At 37.4% G+C, this 21,367-nt stretch overlaps 1 protein-coding gene across 2 annotated transcripts; it reads right to left on the minus strand.

Moving 5' to 3' along the window:
* Positions 1 to 4,149: 4,149 nt before the first annotated feature.
* On the minus strand, positions 4,150 to 20,674 carry LOC104612066 (uncharacterized). 2 transcript variants are annotated; one of them, XM_010279380.3, is made up of 5 exons: positions 20,373 to 20,674; positions 20,194 to 20,281; positions 9,189 to 9,341; positions 8,666 to 8,754; positions 4,150 to 4,690 (listed from the first exon to the last, which is right to left on the minus strand). In XM_010279380.3, the coding sequence occupies exons 1-4, from the start codon at positions 20,503 to 20,505 to the stop codon at positions 8,703 to 8,705; spliced, it is 426 nt and encodes a 141-aa protein (XP_010277682.1). In that variant the 5' UTR covers positions 20,506 to 20,674; the 3' UTR covers positions 4,150 to 4,690; positions 8,666 to 8,702. The 2 variants fall into 2 exon arrangements, with proteins under 2 accessions (XP_010277682.1, XP_010277683.1); XM_010279381.3 differs by lacking the exon at positions 8,666 to 8,754 and having other exon boundaries at positions 20,373 to 20,667.
* Between the last annotated feature and the right edge of the window lie 693 nt (positions 20,675 to 21,367).

Below are 21,367 nucleotides of genomic sequence, written 5' to 3' on the forward strand. Positions count from 1 at the left end.
ATTTTTACTTCCTATTTGACTTTGGCTCAGTTTTCTTGCAGTGTGAATTTTGTTTTCAATCGTGCACAGAAGAGTTTAAAATCTAGTTTTGTTTTACTTCAGGTTTGAACTATGTTTTATTTGTTTATGAGAAGTAAAACCTGTGTTCCCACCTCCACCTTCTACTAAAGAGAATGTATGATGTGTTATTTGTTTAGGAGTGAGATGTAGAAAAAGATGATGTTGTTTGTTATTCTAGTGGGGACCTGTGCCATGCATGGGGATTTGTCAAGGGAAAATAAAACGATAAAAATTGATAACTATTGTAAGGAATGCAATGTTGTTTAAAATAATTAATCTTTATTTTAGTGATTTATTACAAAAATAATCTAATAATTTAGTAGTTTGGATTGATTATATTAATACTTTTTAATAAAAATAATAGATTACTAGTAATTACTTAATAAAAATTTATTTTTTCCATATTATCTATTAGTGTTCTATTTTATTTATTTAATTAATGATTAAATGTTATAATGTTTTGTAAGTATTACTTAAATATTAGTAAATATATAAAATTAGGTTGTAGTCATAATTAAATTAATATAAGCCCAAGCTTGAGGCTTAAAACTTTAGGTTGTGTTTTGATTGATAAAATTATTAACAATGAAGCCCAAAGGAGCTATGAGGGATGAGCAATCCCCATTGTTTAGCCTAATGAATTTTGAGTGTATTAATAGTTTTTAAGGTTGCCTAGCCCAATCGGCCCACACATTAAGCATAATAATATTTGTCTGGGCCTGGGACAAGGAGAGGCTTGCTCATGTTAATTATAAAACTATGGGTGTTTTATAAATTAAAAATTTTATTTAATTTTAGTCTATTATAAAAAATATAAAAATTTCTATTTATATATTAACATAAACTTTGTTATCTAAATATATATGTATATAACTTCCACGTCAAGCTTAGGGGTTGCTTATCTTGGACCCTACCCGCTAGGTTGTCAATGGACTCCCAAAGTCCAATACCTTATTCAACTTTGAATCGGATTATCTTGAATTTGGATGTTAGAATTTGCATTCGATTAATAATTAGATCAGATGTAGATTTAAACCCATCCAATCCAACTAAAACTTGTGTCCAATAAAAATTATTATTTTATGTATTTATGTAACACAATTATTGATACATATAGATATTACTAGTAAATGTTCACGTGTTGCTCGTAGTTTCAAATGACAAAAATAATAATAGCATAATAACAAAAATAGTAATAATAATAATTTTAGTCGTCTTATCAAAACCCATGCAATAAAGATGAGTAATCAAAGCATGGTGTGTATTGGTGAAACTGATGACCTAATTGTCTAGGTCAATGGGTTACGGATGATACATTTGTTTTCTTTTCTTCCCTTTTGTATTTTAACCAATGTTTTAAAAAACGACCAGGAACTGGAACCGTTCTAGCCACTAGTTTCTGAGTCAACGGTTCAACCATCTGGTTCGAATGAACAACCAAAAACCATTGAATGTGTCAAACAGGTTGATGGTTTGATCGCCCGGGTCAATGGGTCGCTGGCCGATTCAATGGTTTTTAGCCAAGGATTGGGCTTGGGGTAAAACGGAACTGATTATCTGGACGGTTCCCAGGCCAAACAATCCAATCGTCCAGGTCAACGGCGGTTCAAAAACCATTAATTACAACAATTCTCATTTTCTCAAATGTTTTTTTGTTTAATAAAAATGATGAATATATAATATTAAAGACATGCTTATTTTTTATAAATTTTGTAATGTTTTCTATATTTTTATTTTTAATATTTAATTTATGACATCATAACTAAAGGAGAAATATGGTTTAACCTATAAAAGGAGAAATGTACATTTGTTCAATTTTTAGAACATTGATTTTTTACCAATGCTTTTAATATTATGGTCAAACCAATCGGTTAATCAATTGACCCATCATCGTACCTGTATTTTGGGTCCATTTATTATCAAATTACTTGCTTGTAAAAACCATTGAGAACAGCTTAACTCTTTGAACTATTAAACTATTTGACCTAATTAATGGGGTCACAAGTTAGATATTAATTCTCTTTTTTCTTGACTTTTGTATTCTATCTCTATCATTAATAAAAAATATTTTTTTTATCACATTTATATTTTTAATATGATAAATATATAATATTAGATATAAGTTCATAATTTTCTACATAATTTCTATATGTTTAAATTGGTTTTAATTTAGATTGGGTCCAACCCAAACTTAGTCAATTGACACCCGTACTTTTATCTTCTGTCAATAAACCACATATTGGTTCAACCCGACCTAATTCATTATAAATCTATTATAGATGGACAAGGTCCAATCCAATCCAATAAATACTTTGGACCATTTAGTCTAGACTTGTCCAATTCAATGTCTTATTGGTTCATCCAATCCATTCAAATTGATTTTGATTCAAATAGGGTCCAACCCAAACTCGGTCAATTGACACCCCTAATTATTAGTATAAAATAAATCTTATTTTTTACACTTATTTTTGTTTAATATGAAGAATATATAATATTAGATACGTATTCAAATGCTTTCTATAAAATTTCTTTATTTTATTTTTTTTTTGTATTTTTATTTTGTTTCTATCTTTGCAAAAAATTTTATTTAATTATGACATTATGAGCTAACCTATTTGGTCCAAAAGGTTGAACCATTGACTTGCCATCTAGGCAGGAAAATGGTTTCATTTTTAGATCGGTTTTAAACTCTGTATTTCATTTACATAATTAATAAGAATACTTACTATTTATCACATTTGTTTTTGTTTAATATGACTAATATATGATATTAGAGCCTAAATTTTTTATTTTTTATGTTTTCACAATTCTTTGTATTTTCTATTTTAAAAGTTTATTATTTAACTATGACATCATGGGTTGATCCATTTAAACCAAATAGTTGAACCACTAACCTGCCACACAATATGAAAATGGTTTCATTTTTGTGTTAATTTTAAATTTTGTATTCTTCTATCATTAATAAAAAACTTATTATTAGTTTTGCCAAAATTTTTTACAAATTTTTTATTTCTGTATTTATATATATTTTAAAAACATCAATATTTAAGTATGACATGAGTTAACTTATTTGACTAAAATTGTTGAACTATTTAGCCAACACTTAAAAAAATGGTTTTATTTGTCGGTTTGTTTTAAAAATATAGTTTTTATACCATTGAGATCATTGTTTATGAATTTAATCAATGAAATGTAATGACAAAAAACAAAGGTAACTTAAATATAGGATTGAATGAGAGAGAATGAAAATTAATATCATAAATATAGGTCTAATGAGAGGAAATAAAATGAACTTAGTAGCTGTATTGAAATTACAGTTTCTACCCTTAAAGGTAGAATATGACTAAATTCAAAGAAATAAAAGCATTTTGGTCAAGAAAATTTCCAAAAACCATGGGGAGCAGCTATTCCTACTTATTATAGTAGTATAGATGCATAATTATATAACGTTTATAATTGATAAATTTAATATTTTATTTTTATATACATTTATTATACATATATACTTTAAAAATAATTAGTTTTTTAAATCTTTTTATTTTTCAGTCATTTCAAACAAACTAAGGTGATTGTGAATTAAATCCAAAATCCAACATAATAATTAGATGCAGATGCAATTGGATCCATTCTAAATCCTATTTGTTTATAATCCTACTACCTGCATTATGTGTGGGATTTTTTTTTTTTTTTGTTGATGCATATCTGAATTAGACCTAAGTCACAAGAAAATAGTTAATTGAGAGGAGAGAGTATAGTGGAATGAGTTATTGGAAGATAATCAAAAGAGTTAATGAGGAAGAGAAGAGAAACTTAATGGTGAGTTAATGGGGAAATGAATGTCTTAAAGAGTTCAAGTTGATTAGCTACTTGAATAATTTTGTGCAATTTTAAAAACAAAAACATACAAATTAGATAAATAGTAAGGGAGAAATGAGAGTCATGCTTGTTTTATTTTATATATAGAAATTCAGACATGGCACGACTTGTTTGCATCAGTTCTTAAGATGCAAAAGCTGCACTGCTAGTGAGTGCAGACGAGACAAAGTAGTAAAGTATAAGGTAGGAGTGCAAATCATGGTTACAGACAAATGAAAAGCTAAATCAGGTGCAAAATTTGTATTTAGTTCAGATTGCAAATACAGAGTCTATGAGGCTCAGTTTGAAAAGAGTACAAATTCAAACATGTACAGTACAAATACATACAAAATACAAGGTTTTGCGCTCTACATATTTTTTCTGTACTCCTTCGGAACTGAGCCGTAAAGTTGCATGATTGGGCGGGTAGAACCTCAGCTTAATCTCTAATTCACCAACCAATGTCAGGATTCTACTACAAAGCACCTGGTTGAATTCCAGTTTTACAAGTGACTCAACAAGATCCATCACTTCAGTAAGAGTTGTATTCAACAGAGTCCATTTGAATATGCAGATTTCAAGAGAAGTAGCATTGACACAGAAACACATGCACATTTACAAGAAACTAGCAACCTCAAACACCATAAAGAATTAAAGATCGAACTATTTCTCTTTGTCATCAACTAGACATCTAGGATGTACATGTTTCTGTTAGGAGGTAGGTTTTCTGGTTCACCAACTCTGATCTGAATGAGCCGTCCAGTACATTAGCCCACTGCATAAATATATCAGTTAGTAAGGTCACAGTGCATAATAATGATCCGGATGATTAGCCATGGAAATAATGATTTTAGTACAGATTAATAAGTCCAAAACTGCAATAGAATAAACCATTCTAGAACCCATATTGCCAATGTTTCATCCCTGGGATCAACTGTAACCAATTGTCTAATTCTTCACTCATGGGTTATGGAGTTGTCAGACATGATTATTGCTAAGATCAGGGCATACTGTGAGCATCTCTCTCCATCTATGTGTTGCTTGGTTGCATATCAGAAAAGCAAAACTGACCTCACAAAGTAATAACTAGATGTGCTTGCCCGCTAAAATAACAGAAAAAGCTTAGAGATCATACCAAAAGATTTCAATACATTTTCTCCTGAGACTGCATTTGGGAAGAGTGTAAATGCCGGTTCAGTGCAAATATGTACTCTGGTTCAGTTTTGTTAGTGTTTGGCAAAAATTCATTTGTGTATTGACAACGACAGAAAAGACAGTTTCCAAGGCATGTTTGCACCCAAAATGAGAGGAAATTTTACATCGCAAAAAAGGATGTAAACATTTGCAGTCAAAGTGATCAAATGTTAAAAGAGTATATTTCAATCTCAGGATTTGTATTTGCATCCATTACAACCAAAAATCGTTTGGCAAGGAAGTAAATTTGTCAATGCAAAACTAAATCAACTTTGCATTTGTATGGACCAGAATGCACTCTGCATATTTGCATTTACACTCTATTTGCACTCTTTCCAAACACAGCCTGAAGAAATCAAGAAAGTTGTATACAATGAACAAAAAACAAAACAAAAAAAAAAAAAAACTTGAGTGATTTTTAATTATAAAGAAAAATATCATAAAAAAATTATTAAGGCTTCATCTCATGGTCAGGTGGACATACCAGACATCTTTGACCAACATGTGGTTAATTACATGCATCACATTAGCATTCATAGACAACTGATGTAAAGACCTCAAGTTGAAAAAGTTATGCCAAGGTTTTGAGATGGCTAAGCTGGCCAAAGAATAAAGAATAATCTCAAGATTTATGATTTTGGAATAAGGTTGACAAATGCCAGAGCATAGTAATATAGGATCAATAATAGTATAGGGTTTAATAAAAAGAAAATCAATTTCTCTTAATTATAGTTTTTTCCCTTGTCAGAGAAAGAGCCTTCTCACATGTTCTATCGCTTCACCCTTGTCAGAGAAAGAGCCTTCTCACATGTTCTATCACTTCACCTTGTCATTTTTTTCTTTCTTTCTATGATCTATGGACATGGACACAAGTGTCATATGTTGGCGCACACACACACACACAAAAGCATCATTTCCAAATGTTAGTCCCAGCTATCTGGGGTCTTGGGACGGACAGACAGGATATGGTCCAATCTTGGCATTTTTTGCACAAAGCAGCCACTCAGACTCGAACTGACATTCTCACACTTTCCAGCCCGAGATTTTACCATTTGACCAAGTGATGGCCCCCAAAATTATGGTGTTTCCAGCCTCCTGCTTTCCTAACCATTTTATGGTATTTGCTGAGTCACCTTCAATGGAGAGGTTCTGAATACCCAGTCTGTTGATTAAGTGGATCCCTATAAGAGCAGCCATCACTTCTGCCTTTGTAGAATCAGCTATACCAATCGGTCCACTGTACACCCAGCAAATGTTCCTATTCTCGTCTCTTAAAGCTCCTCCAATGCCAGCAACACCAGGGTTACCTGAGGCACTTCCATCAAAGCTTAGAGTCCATGCTCCTTCCCTTCTGAGAGATGGATCCCTGGAGATGGGTGGGGAGGATGGGGAAGAGAACAGGAAGTTAACAGCATTCCTGTTAAGATCATTTACATTGATTCCTCTGAACACGTCTGAGCTAGCAGAGGCAAGGGACTTACTGGCTTCTACAAATGCATCTCTGTTCTGGATTCCAAGGGATTTAAATGCCATAGCAAATGGATTAGCAAAACTAGGTTCTATTTTAGAGACCTTGTATTGTGACAAAGTTCCTTCTGTGTAATCTTTAGGGGTCTGACTCCTGTTTTGTATTTATACACCTCCTTGTGTACCCCTCTCTTTTTTCAATGAAATCAGTAAACTTTTCTAAAAAAATTATGGTGTTTCCAGACACAACCAACCACCCCCAAAATTTAGAAACATGAACATGGCTAGGCATATACATACACACAAATGTAAGTAGGCATGTATATATTAAGAAGGAAATGGTACATATATGCATGGTCTATTGAATGACAATGAGGATATAATATATCCCCCCCCCTCTGGCCATCACAAAATTGATGTCAAGCACAGCATTGACAAGTGCTCTGTGGTAATTGAGGGCCTTCTGGAGGGAGTGGTTTTTCATAGATCAGACTTAGAAGGTTTGTTCAACCCCTATAAGCTTTCAAAACTCAATCAGCAATATAAAGCTTTATTTTAGGAGATTTATGAACTCCTACTTTTATGCATGTAAGGGTGGAGGGTGATTCATATTGCCGTCGTTTGTTAGAAGGGTGTCAGTGATGACCCTTTGGATTCTTTGCAACTATCATGGAGGCTAGAGCTCTGGCATCCAGGGTGAACATCACACTAAAGTAGTAAACATTACATTCAAGTAGATCCAGAAATGCGCTGACCATTTGGCTTGCAGGGCTAAAAGGAGGTGAGAGTTGTAATGGGGGCCAATGTTCCCATAATGGTTTTTGCCTGTATCTTACTCTGGTCACAAGTCATTTTGCTTCTTATTTTACCAAAGCTTACCTCTTTTAGTTGAGATAATGTATTTGGCCTTTTCTTTGACTTCTGGAGGAAGCTTGACCTATTTTTTACATCTCTAATCATCAATGAATGAAACAGGTCATTGTATGTTGAGCACTAGATCAAGAAACAAGATGCTGGAGTGATTCCGAGTATCCAATCAAAAGAGCAATATTAAAAAAACCAATCAACATCAACCATCTTATCATTGTTCCATTTGCTTGTTTGAAAAAAAAAAAAAGGCAGTAGATAAGAGTACAAAATAAATCCCTCACATGGTAGCATTATGAATAACCTAATAATTTGAGTCTAGACTGATAAAGACATATACTCTAACTTTTCAGAAAGCACTCATAGGCCAGGCTCAGTTTTGTCATTTTGTAGAGTGTCTTACTCCGTTTTGATGAATTAACCCTAAATTCAAATCTTTTTTTTGCCTACAACTAATATCAATACGGTTACCTTCAAAAAAATAGCGTTTGAATGAATAAAACCATATATTAAATTGTATCTATGTCTTATAGAGCTTAAACAGTTTAACCTTTGTAAGGACTTGAGGCTACAAGGCTACAACTCTCATGTTAATAACACAACACTTTTTACCAATTGAACTAGAAGGTTTTATTTCTTTCAGAATTTATATTTGCATATTGGTATATTTAAGTTTTTTATTTTTTTTCCAATTCTTTCTCATAGTTGGTGCCTCACTTTCTTCAGGCATGTGCATTACCTTAAAACCTTGTGACATGGGCTGCAGGAAACCCTTATGCTTAGTTGCGTTTCAGTTTTAAAACATTGGTATGCACCAATGCATACACAAATATTAAACCATGGGTTTGCCAAGTAAGTCTTAAAGTACATATCTCTGGAGGCATATATGCCTGGAGGCACACCTCTAGGCAAGGCACTACGAAAACACCTGGAGGCACAGAATGGAGTACTGACACTTGAGGTGCAAACTTCCAGCATAGAGGTGTGTGTTTTTATTGTGCTCTATACAAGAGCCAATGAGGCATACACATCATATGCATGCACATTTATGCCAGTTTTGATAATAAAAATATTAAAGATATAAGTAGGGGAACCATTTTATCATGTTCCCCATTATTAACATAATACAAAAGATGAAAAGTGAAAACCAAAAAATATTATAAACATTGGTTTATTGTAAATATTGTAATAAAATTTTAAAAATCTGCCTTGCATCACACACCTCTTGCATTCTGAACTAGACTTCACAACTCTGCGTATTAGAATGCCTCACCACACATGTTCCCTGGAGTCTTATTCATGGAGGCATACCTGTAATCAAGAAAGTTTCACATGTTCTCTCCATTCTCTACTCATAGGCAATTTTCAACCAGTGGCTAATTCAACATAAAAGGCCATTACCCAATGTTGGTCCCGTCATCTAGGGGGTCATGTTTTAGATTTAAAAAAAAAATGAAAAAAAAAAGAAAGAGAAAAGATTCCAATAGTCAACATCTCTTGGGAAGAGGTATAATGATGGTATTGTATGGACTTGTCAATACCTGAAGAAGTAAACACTAAGCACTTCAAATATCCCTCATCTGATGGACAATCTGGATTAGTTAAATATTCTCAGATGGCTAAATTTAGGTATCTGTCAAGACAAAACCCTGGCTAACCCATTTACAAAACTTTTATGCACACAATAAAATAATACTTATCTGTTGAAACATGAAAATAAGTAGGATCATGAATAAAAATTATACCTGATCAATACCAGCACACACTGCAAGACACCAGCAGTGCCTGTCCATGCTGAAGGTCCACTTTTTACAAGTGCATCTTGTACCAGTAGACCTACTGATGCTGCTAGAGACACAAATGATACAACATATGCAAGAAACAACCAAAGCTTCAATCTGCAGTTGCAAAAGATGCTTAGTGAATGGATCATTGCTGCTGGCTCTGGGAAATTAAAAACTACAATGTGCATTATCATAAGCTACAGTAGACAAGGATAAAAGAAAAAGGGCGGCCCAGTGTACGAGGCTCCTGCCAATGTGGGGTCCGGGGAGGGACAGATGTATACAGCCTTACCCCTGCACATACACAAACTATTTCTAAGATTTGAACCCAGGTCACCCAGCTTGTAATAGAGCAACCCAACCATTGTGCCAAGGCCCACCCTCAGGCAAAGATAAAAGAAGAAACACAAAAATTAATACATGGTAACACCAAGGCTGATTTTGCATGAAGGGGTCCCTCCTCCACAAGGCTCTATAGAGTCAAATGTAATAGCTACTCTACAGGAAAACCGGGTGAATTAGGAGTGGGAATTAATTTCAAAGGACAAAGGAGAGATCTCGTTGCCACATTTTCAAGCCAGGTTGGTTACAGAACAGTGAAAAAGATGGAGTTCTTGGCCCCACTGAAAACATGATTCTTGGGGCCTAGAGTTGTACAAAGAAAAGATGATTCTGCTATATAGTGTACAATATTATTGTACATTAGTAGCATACTAATGTATTTAGTATAATTCTTTCACGTACCGTACTAAGAATGATACCATTATTAGTTTACTTCAGTTAATATTAGATTTAGAATGCATAGTTCTTTGGGCTAGTTGACAGATAAGAGTACCCTCTCCCTCCATTTGCGTGTTACCATTTTCTTCTCTACTCTTTCTCTCTATAGAAGAAACCAAACAGACTAGAATGAGAGATAAGTGGAAGGGGACTTAGAGGTTGAGTGGGTAAGAGATCATTCTTGTGGATCATGGACACTAAGAGACTAAATGAGGGAGAGAAAAATCACTAGCAGCCAGGATGAACAGATCATTTAGATCAGTTCAGAGGTACACTTTTGTTAATAGTCTACCTAGAGGATTGAAAAGGAAGATTTGTGTTGGGGATTGGAAATGCCTGAGATAACTTTGTGTTACTCTTCTATTATATGAGATGACTAGGAATTGGTTCTTTTGATCCTTCTTACCATTCATTTGGGAAGAGTTTTGGAACTCCTTTACCCCAACTCCCCTTCCTATCCACCACTGCAAGTCTGTACATGTTTCTCTGTGTCTCACATAGAGAGACTATAAAAAGGCCATTATTCAGTGTTAATCCCAGCTATCTAGGGTCTTGGGAGGGGTGGACACAGGATAGAGATCTACCCTCCAGCATTTTAGTATAATGTAACCACTTATAGACTCCAAACAGAATTTTCATGCTTGTCAACCCATGATTTTACCAACTGCACCAAGCAACGGTAATTATTATAAAAAATAGCTGGATATATTTTTGAAAATGTTGGTTCGGCTGTTTTTAATGTTTATGTTAGTCATATTTGTGTCTTAAGTTCTTAGTTATTGGGCCTAAACTTGTTTAATGTTTTATTTGTCTAGGTGTCCCATCACTAATCAGGGGCATTCTAGTCCATTAATGTAACATTATTTTATAATCATCTATATAAGAGTGTAGGGCCGGCTGAAGAGATATAGCTGCCTTTTTCAAATCTTCTTCTCTTCTTCTTCTTCTTCTTCTTCTTCTTCTTCTTCTTCTTCGGCTGCTGTATTCCAGCAAACATGGTATCAGAGCACTAATCCGTCTGTCTGGTTACAGCCACCACTTTTTCTGCTCTTCTCTATTCCTTTTTTTCCCTATCTCTCTCCTATCTTGGCCGCTGTTAAGAAACCCTAGGGCTGACCGTAGAGCACAGCAAGGTCTGTATCTAGGGTTTCCCTTGGTTGTAGGGCCCAAGGGAAGTTTGTTCCAGAAATCGATGCCCTACTAGACACCTTGCAGCAGGTAGTAGCCATTCGGCTGCTAAGAGAGATCTGTGTGGAACAGATCTAGGTGGAAGGACTGACTTCGACAGTCCTAGTACAGATTGTACGGGTGATCACAATCTACTACAGCAGAAGTCAAAGCCTAGTCTAGTCCAGAAGAGTCGCCCAGTACAGAGGTGGATTGTTCTTAGTTTCAAACCTGTTACAATGGGTTCTGAGACCTGCAACAGCTTCAATAAGTCTGAAATAGTGTTCTTTGTACTGAGTTTTTCAATTGTGATCACTGTAAGAGGAAGGAGATGTCTTCAATATCGGGAGAAGTGTCTTCTAGGGATAATAGAACTGGTGGGAGGTCTCTTAATCTGGAAAATCCAAATCTGCACAGCTTGCAGATCACCAGTGTACTGTTGGATGAATATAATTTCAGAGAATGGTCTGTTTCAGCCATGCTCTTTATTACTTCCTGGGAACTTACGGATTATCTAGATGGACAGAAGAAGGAACCTATAGTGGGTAGTGCAGAGTATGCAGTATGGCGTAAGGAAAATGCTACTGTTATGTCCTGGCTGCATGCTTTGATGACTTCAAGAGTGGCCAGGACTGTTCAACACTTTCCTACTGCTGCTAAGATTTGGGAGAAAGTCTCTAAAACTTATGGACAGAGAAAGAACAATGCCATAATTTATAGGCTGAACCAAGACATTGCTGCATTGAGACAAGGAGATATGACAATTGCAACGTATTTTGCAACCCTAGAAGGACTATGGTAATAACTTGATCATCATCTTATTCTTGATTGAGAGAATGCAAAAGACAAGGAGATGCATGATAAACAAATTGAAGAGGGTAGAGCCTTTAAGTTCTTGGCTGGTTTAGACCCAATGTATGAGAGCATAAGGTCTCAAATTTTGGGAAGGGATGAAATGCCAGATTTACATCATGTCTATTATCTAGTAAGGAATGAAGAGGTTAGGAGGAAAGATATGCAAGTTGACACTCAAATACAGCCAACCGAACAGCCTGCTAAACATTCGGCCCTGATTTCTTCAAACCAAAAGGGGAGCAAGCATTCAAACAAGAGGCATCTTAAGTGCTCTCATTGTGGTGGTGAAAGGCATGTAAAAGAGACTTGTTGGGTTCTTATTCAAACAAGAGGCATCTTAAGTGCTCTCATTGTGGTGGTGAAAGGCATGTAAAAGAGACTTGTTGGGTTCTTTATCCTCATCTGAAACCAGCTGCGTTAAGGAAAGACAAGAAGCCCCAGAAGAATCAAGCAGCAAGTGGGAATCATGTTACTAGTCACAGTGGTGATAGCTCGAAGAACACATTTACAGTTGCATCTTCTCCCATGGGACAGACTTCTAATTCCTCCACATCTAGATCCTTGGGTTTCACTGCTGATGAGGTAGAGGTCCTTAGCCGGGCCTTAAACCGTCTAAGGACTAATTCTCTTGCTTCCACCTCTCTTGCCAAGTTAGATATTGTCTCTGCTTATAGCACAACTAGTTCTATAGACTCTACTTCTTGGATTATTGATTCCGGTGCAACTGACCACATGACACACATGTCCTCTTTATTTTCTTCTTACCAATTGATGTCTGGCCAAGATAAGATGAGAGTTGCTGACAGTTCCCTCTCCACCATCTCTGGGAAGGGGGGAGGGGGGGGGGGGGGGGGATTGACCTAAGCAAGAACCTCTCTCTTAAATCTGTTCTACATGTTCCCAATCTTTCTTCCAATCTCTTATCTGTTTCAAAGCTTACCAAGAATTTAAACTGTAGCATAACTTTCTTTCCTACTCATTGTGTCTTTCATGATAGATTGACAAAGAGAACGATTGGGAGCAGTCATGAGTGTGGAGGTCTCTACTATTTTGATGCAGACATAATTTCAGCCTTACAATCATCTGCTACTAGTAGTCAGAATAATGAGGAGTCAATAGCTAGGTTACACTTGTGGCATGCTAGGCTAGGTCATTTACCTTTTTCATCATTGCAAGGATTGTTTCCTAAATTATTCAAGGGTATTTCGAGTCAAAGTTTAGTTTGTGAAGTGTGTCAGTTGTCAAAACAATGTAGAACTCTTTATCCAATTTCTAGTAATGAAATTCAAACTCCTTTTGATTTGGTCCATTCTGATGTTTGGGGCCCTTCACCCCTTGTTTCTGTAGATGGCTTTCGTTACTTTATCAGTTTTATTGATCACTACTCACGATGCACATGGATTTACTTGTTAAAAGGACGTGATGAAGTGCCACGGATAACCATGGCATTTTGTAAAATGATTGAAACTCAATTTGACAAGAAGATTAAGCAGTTCCGTTCAGACAATGCCGCGGAATATTTTGAAAGATCCTTGAACCTTTTCATGGAGGATGCTGGCATGATACATCAGTCATCTTGTGCTAGTACCCCTCAACAGAATGGGGTTGCTAAGCGCAAAAATAGACACTTATTGGAGACCGCTCGAGCTTTATTATTTCAGCACAAGGTTCCCAAGCACTACTGGTCTCAAGCAGTCCTTACCGCATCATATTTGATAAATCGGATGCCATCCAAGGTGTTGGGTATGAAAACTCCTTTCTCTGTCCTTTGCCCTAATCTTCCAGATTTTCCTCTTCCACCTAGTGTCTTTGGTTGTGTGTGTTTTATACATGTAAAGGATCCAAAGAAGACCAAGTTGGATCCTAGGGCTACGAAAGGAATCTTTCTAGGGTACTCTCCTACACAGAAATGTTACAAGTGTTATGATCCTGTCACCAAGAAGAAATACGTCACAAAAGATGTGGTATTTTTTGAGTCTCACTCCTATTTTCATTCTTCCCAGAATCCTCTTTAGGGGGAGACTAGTGGGATGGAATAGGATTCTTCTTCCCCCCTCCTTTTTTGTGCCTCTTTCTGCCTCGGGCCTTCCATCTTCTCCTCCTGATCCTCCTAGTTGTAGCATCCCGGGTGAACCTAGTGAGGCTCCCATTGCACCTATTACCACTCTTGATGCTGCAGATGTAACTGAGGAAACCAGTAAGCAACAGAAAGATATAAGAATCACCTACAACAGAAGAAAAAAAGACCCTCTAACTCATGGCAGCAATCAATTAGACTCGGATCAATCTGCCTCAGCAACTCCAGGTAATCCTATCACTCATACTTCTGATTTGGATCTCCCCATTGCTCTTCGTAAGTCTACCCATTCTTGTACTATCTGACACCCCATTGTTGAATTTGTTTTTTATTCACGTTTATCTCCTCATTATTATTCCTTTGTGTCTGCTCTCTCCTCCGTGCATGTTCCTACTAGGTACTCAGAGGCAGTGTCTGATCCAAGATGGAAAGAGGCTATGAATGAAGAAATGAAAGCCTTAATGAAAGCAAGGACTTGGGAATTAGTGGATCTACCAGAAGGGAAGAGCACTGTGGGATGCAAGTGGGTGTTCACTATAAAGCATAGGGAGGACGGGTCCATTGAAAGATATAAGGCCAGACTTGTAACAAAGGGGTTTACTCAAAAGGAAGGGATTGACTACAAAGAGACCTTTGCTCCAGTCGCAAAGCTCAACACAATCCGGGTCTTATTGTCATTAGCTGCAAATTTCTCATGGGAGCTACATCAGTTGGATGTGAAGAATGCTTTTCTAAATGGTGATCTACGTGAAGAGGTATTCATGGATCCTCCACCAAGTTATGGTTTTGATGAGAAAGTATGTAAACTGAGGAAAGCATTATATCGCCTTAAGCAGTCTCCTCGGGCTTGGTTTGAGAGACTTTGTAGGGCCATGAAGAGAGTGGGATACACTCAAAGTGGTGCATATCATACTTTGTTCATAAGAAAACAGAGTAGCCGACTTACGGTACTAATCGTCTATGTGGATGATATGGTGATTACAGGGGATGATTTGGAAGAGATAAAAAGATTAAAGGAGTTCTTAGCTTCTGAGTTTGGGATCAAAGACTTGGGCCATCTGAGATACTTCCTTGGAATTGAAGTTGCTAGGTCACAAGAAGGCATGTATATATGTCAGCGGAAGTATGTCATTGACCTTCTAGGGGAGACAGGTATGATGGGGTATAGACCAGCAGATACTCCAATAGAACAGAACGATGGTCTACAGGAATCAGTTGGAGAGGACTACCTTGATAAAGAAAGATACCAAAAACTGGTAGGGAAGTTGATATATCTGTCTCTCACTCGACCAAATATTGCTTATGCTGTACATGTTGTCAGCCAGTTCATGCACTCTCCAAAGATTCCTCATATGAGAGTAGTGGAAAGAATTCTTAGGTACTTGAAGACTTGCCCAGGAAAAGGAATTTTGTTCAAAAAACACAATAAAATTGAAATTGAAGCGTATACTGATGCAAATTAGGTTGGCTCTGTTGGAGACAGGAAGTCTACTTCTGGGTATTGCACGTTTGTTGGAGGAAATCTGGTTAGCGGCGAAATAAAAAGCAGAATGTGGTTGCTAGATCAAGTGCAGAGGCTGAATGTCGAGCTATGGCTCATGGTGTTGCTGAATTGCTATGGCTTAGGACCCTTCTTGGTGAGCTCGGGATAAAGGTCGAGTGTCCTCTCAGGCTGTAATGTGACAACAAGGCTGCCATCAACATTGCAAATAACCCAGTGCAACATGATAGGACGAAGCACATTGAGATTGACCGACACTTCGTTAGAGAAAGAATTGTCTCAGGAGAACTCTGCATTCCTTATACTCCTTTCAAGATGAAGATTGTAGATGTGTTAACTAAAGGACTAGCTTCAACGAAGTTCTCAGACTTACTTGGCAAGCTAAACATGACTGACATCCATGCTAAGCTTGAGGGGGAGTGTTGGTTCGGCTGTTTTTAGTGTTTATGTTAGTCATATTTGTGTCTTAAGTTCTTAGTTATTGGGCCTAAACTTGTTTAATGTTTTATTTGTTTTATTTGTCTAGGTGTCCCATCACTAGTCAGGGGCATTCTAGTCCATTAATGTAACATTATTTTATAATCATCTATATAAGAGTGTAGGGCTGGCTGAAGAGATATAGCTGCCTTTCTCAAATCTTCTTCTCTTCATCTTCTTCTTCTTCTTCTTCTTCTTCTTCGGCTGCTGTATTCCAGCAAACAGAAAAATAAATAAAAAAATCATATTAAGATAGAGAAAAAAAGAGATTACAATACATGATAAGGAATCATCCAAAAAGAAGCAAAACCTCAACCTAAACCCTCCTCTATTCTTTGGACTGACACTTCCCATAGCCAAAGAAACATAAATAGAAAGTTCAAGCCAAAACAAACAAACAAACACCCAGAAAATTACTCACCCACTATTTGTGATCAACAAGCTCCCTAGCTACCCACCCTTCCAGCCTCAACCCCTGAAAACAAGACCCTATACCCAAAGACACAGACTCCCACAAAGAAAAACTACTCAACCTTTGTGTCCAGGTTCTCATCAACTCTAGTGACTAAAATCATCTTCCTTTTTTTTTCTCTTGTTCAATCTATTTGTTTGCTTTACCTTCTTAATCAGCCCAATCCCAAATAGGACGTCCGAGAATTGAGGCGCTTGATGGAGTTATATTTTTCCAGCAAGGAAAAGAGTTCAGAAGGGGCTGCAATCCCAGACGGCCGCCGACCAGACATGACAGAATCGTCCGGCGAGCAGCAGGTCATTGCCCAGGGAACCGTGGTCGTTCCCAAATACAGTAGGCTGGAATTTCCTTCCTATAATAGAGTTGGAGATCCTTTGGGATGGCTGTACAGATGTGAGCAGTTCTTCCGCAACCAACGGACAGAGGACAGGGACAAGGTAGGCTTAGCCGCATTCCACATGACTGAGAAGGCACAGCTCTGGTTTTATAAATTGGAGCAGGAGGAACCTGGGCTCAGTTGGACCCAATTCAAATCCTACTGCCTTCTCAGGTTTGGGCCCCCATTAACAAGCAATCCATTAGGCGAACTAATCAACCTCAAACAGACTGGAACTGTGGCTAAGTATCAGAGTTAGTTTCAGACCCTCCTTGCAAGAGCATCTTCGGTACGACCAGATCAACAGGTTGACATGTTCACCGCAGGATTAGTGGAAACTTTGAGGGTGGATGTGGAGATGCAAAATCCCCCTAATCTGGTTACTGCTATGAATTTGGCTCAAGCTTTTGAACAAAAATTGCAACTCAAACGCGGAAGTATCAGTATAGGGTGGCCTCAAACAGCATGGGCAGCCCCGAAACCACTCGGAATGGCTCCATCTTCAGCAGCCAACCAAGAACAGAAACCACAGACGAGCAACAATTCCAGATCGACATCCAGTGTGGGAAGCAGCGTTGTTGCACCCCCTATTAAGTACTTGTCCAGGGCTGAGATGGCGGAACGGAGGGCGAGGGGACAATGTTTTAATTGTGATGAACTTTATTCAATAGAGCACAAGTGCAAGAGACTTTTCTGCCTCTTGGTGGATGAACAAGAGGAAGATGAGGATGAACCCTCTTCATTGGAACCCGATCCAGGAGGGCAAAATCATTCCCCAACCTCAGTCTATTGTTCGTTCCAGAATTAATCGAGGTGTTGTTGAAGTTCTGGTGGAATGGGCCAGCTTACCATTGGCTGAAGCTACCTGGATTCCTTTCATTGTGTTTCAAGACACCTATCCTGAATTCGAGCTTGAGGACAAACTCTTAGTCTAGGAGGGGAGTAATATTTTGGATACTTTTGTTGGAAAGAAATACAGCTGCAGACAGCAGCAGTAATGGGCGTTTCTATCTTATCTCTTAGCTAACTTCAGTGTTCCTATCTTATCTCTTAGCTAGATTCAGTGTTCCTATCTTATCTCTTACCTAGATTCAGTGTTCCTATCTTATCTCTTAGCTAGATTCAGTGTTCCTATTTATTAGGCAGTAGCATTATTATCTCCTATTTAGAGATAAATGTTTGTTAGGAAGTTTCCTAAAGGACTCTTATCTTCTTGTAATTTCCTATTTAAAGGAGCAGATGATATTCAATAAAATTATCGATATTTTCAGTCAAGAAAGAGCAGAGGAGAGTTGGTGATCTCTTTAACAAATCACCATTAAGGCACTAAAGATAGGTTCCTCGAGAAAAGGGAGAAACAAGGGGAAACAAGAAGTTTTCCCCGTTAACCGACCTGTGACGAGATCCTATTCGCAGGCCCTTAACACTTGCCCAAGTCATGGACTTTTAGAATTCAATAAGAGATCCACTTGACATGGTTCATTCATTTCATAAAGCCATTAACATAGACCATTACCTAATATTGGCCAAATAATCTATGGACTTGGCCTCTTAGAAGAGGTGGATTGGATGCAGACCAACCTTGCATTTTTTTTGGGCACAAAGTGGCTGCTCTCAGACTTGAATCCACATTGTCATGCTTTTGAGCCCGAGACTACCATTACACCATGCAATGGCCCCTATTTCACAAAGCCCCACAAAAACAAAAAAAAAAAAAAAAAAAAAAAAAAAGAGGAAAGGAAGAGCAATTGCTTTGCCAAAGTCATGGACATTTAGAATAAATAACAGATCCACTTGACATGGTTCATTCATTTCATAAAGCCATTGATAAAGGCCATTACCCAATATTGGCCAAATAACCTGTGGACTTCGCCTCTTAGAAGGGGTGGACCGGATACAGACCAACCTTGCATTTTTTTTTGGCACAAAGTGGCTGCTCTCAGACTTGAATCCACATTGTCATGCTTGTGAGCCCGACATTCTACCATTACACCATGCAGTGGCTCCTATTTCACAAAGCCATTGATGGGGGGCCTACAAAGGACATGTGCAAGGTCTACAAAGGGCATGTGTAATGCAAGATATTGGCCTATAACTAAGCATAATCTGGAATGGACTGTGTTGGATACATGTTAGATTTTGACACAAGATGGATCCTTGAGGGACACTTCAATGTAATGTTTCCTTTTTATCAACTAGCTTATTTTTGTATTGAACATTGCTCGGTAAGAAAAGCAACATCTGAATCTGAGACCCATTTTTTGTACATGATATTTGTCCACAGTTTCTCATCTTGCCGAGTCAGACTCTTGGACACACGTCACATTCTAACAGCCATGCTCATATCCATGCAAAACTGCATAAGCACCAATTTAACTTCTTTTCTGATCTCACTTCTTAAACTTCGTTTTACAATGTTCGGTTAAATATGACTTCCCTACTGACTAAAAGGTTAGCATTTTCAATAATTAAAGCATGTGGTTGAGATCTCATGTAACCATATATAAGAGAGCCATTACAAGATTTTAATGAATAGAGAATTATGAACAACTGGTTATTGATCTTCAGATGGTTAGATCAATCTTTTCCAATCTGAATTATTGTTTGTGCATAAAATGCAGAGACTAAAGTTGTGTTTGGGTTGAAAGAAAAAGTAGGGAAAGGAAGGGAAAGGTAGGGAAACCTGTGCAAACCTTGTATTGGTTTCCCTACCTTTTCTTTCAAACAAAACACATCCTAAGTGATTCTTACCTACCAAGCAGAACTGAGTCTTAGTCATCATACCATGGATAAATGACTTTGAGCTGTATCAGTTTGATATCTAACCTTAGTTCTAGTGTTCTACACATCTACAATAGCAAATGGCCAGTGGAGAAAGATGTAATTAAGGGAAATTATTGCCTAGCCATTCTAAACAGCTAAATCCCAAATATTTCATACTACTGTGTATACACTAAAACTATCTTTTCTTGATAGATTAAACTACATTCTCCCTAAAAAGAGCAGAGAACTATTACTAATTTAGCCAGCAAAATACGCTCACCCGCTCCATTTTTTATCTTTTCCTTGGGGGCATGCAATGTTCTGATTGTAGCAAAAATTGGAAACCCATAAAAATAAGACAACCAAAACAGATTTATCAACAATCTCAAAGGAACATGCATAACCAATAAATCTGGGATTTTCACAAAAACATTTTGCAAAGAAATGAAACAGATAAAACCCAAAACAGGAAAAAAATATAAGAAATTGAGAACTGACCTCCATTCTCCTTCTTCGTATGGAGAGTAATCAATGTCATCTCTTTTGACGCAGTTGAACATCAAGGCGGCCAGAGATGCAAAGATCCCTGAAGCAAAAGACGAAAACCAGAAGCCTAATTCCCATCTGAATGAAAACAATAGAGGAAGAGAGGGATAAAGAAGTAAACAGATACAAACCGGGGAGGTAATGGACGAACCCAACCTTAACGGAGCTGCATACGACGGCGTCAACCCAAAACCACCAGCCGGCACCGAAGACTGCACCGGCGAAGCCCGGCCCAAAGATTGCCCACATCTCCCCTAAATCCATCACAACTCCTCACTCCGATTGCCGTTACCTACTCCCCAAGTTCCACCACAAGCAGCGCCAAAGCCAGGAAAGCGAAGGGAATTTTACCGAACAAGCAATGTAGCCAGCCAAAGCAAGCAGAAATACTACTGAAATACACAGCCGAAATGCCCAAAGGCCCCAAATTCTTTTTTCTTTCTCTTTTCTCTTGTTTTCTGGGCAATGCTAGCATCACGGATCCCAGAAATCACAAAATGACAAAAGTAAACCATTTAAGCGAATGTGACTTGTGCTGTTCCTGTTGTACTTTCAAGCCGTAATACTAAAAATAGACCCAGAGTTTACCGAGGCCGTATTCGTGGATGGTGGATCCCTATTAAAACACCACCACAGTTTTGGAATTATAGCTGATAAGGCAACTATTGACTACCTGTATAAGTGTACTCTTACAAAAAAATTTTAAACTATTCTTATGATTTAGCTAATTGATCATTACGTGTATCTTTACTGTTTGAAAATTGGCTGATGATATTGCTATAACTTTACTCTTATCGTTAATATCCATTAATATTCTGCCAAATCCCATATACACGTGATATCATGTGATGTTTAAAATTCTTTTAAAATCCAACATTACCCCTCCCTCGTCCCCTTCTTCCTTCCGGTAATGGCAAATTGAACTGGGATAACCAATGGCGAGGATAATCCCATCCACCTTTGGCCCCTCATCACTGTTGCAACTTTTGCTTGGATATTGAAAAATCCATCAAAGGTGTAGTCTCTCACTAAAATGCAGCCCTCATCATCGTTGGCTTTTCAAATTACCCATATGGTTCTGAAACCAGTCAATGAGAACACGAATTGGTAAACCATCGTTGGCTTT

Source organism: Nelumbo nucifera, chromosome 1, assembly GCF_055504915.1.
Source record: "Nelumbo nucifera cultivar China Antique chromosome 1, China Antique-T2T, whole genome shotgun sequence".
Taxonomy (NCBI): domain Eukaryota; kingdom Viridiplantae; phylum Streptophyta; class Magnoliopsida; order Proteales; family Nelumbonaceae; genus Nelumbo; species Nelumbo nucifera.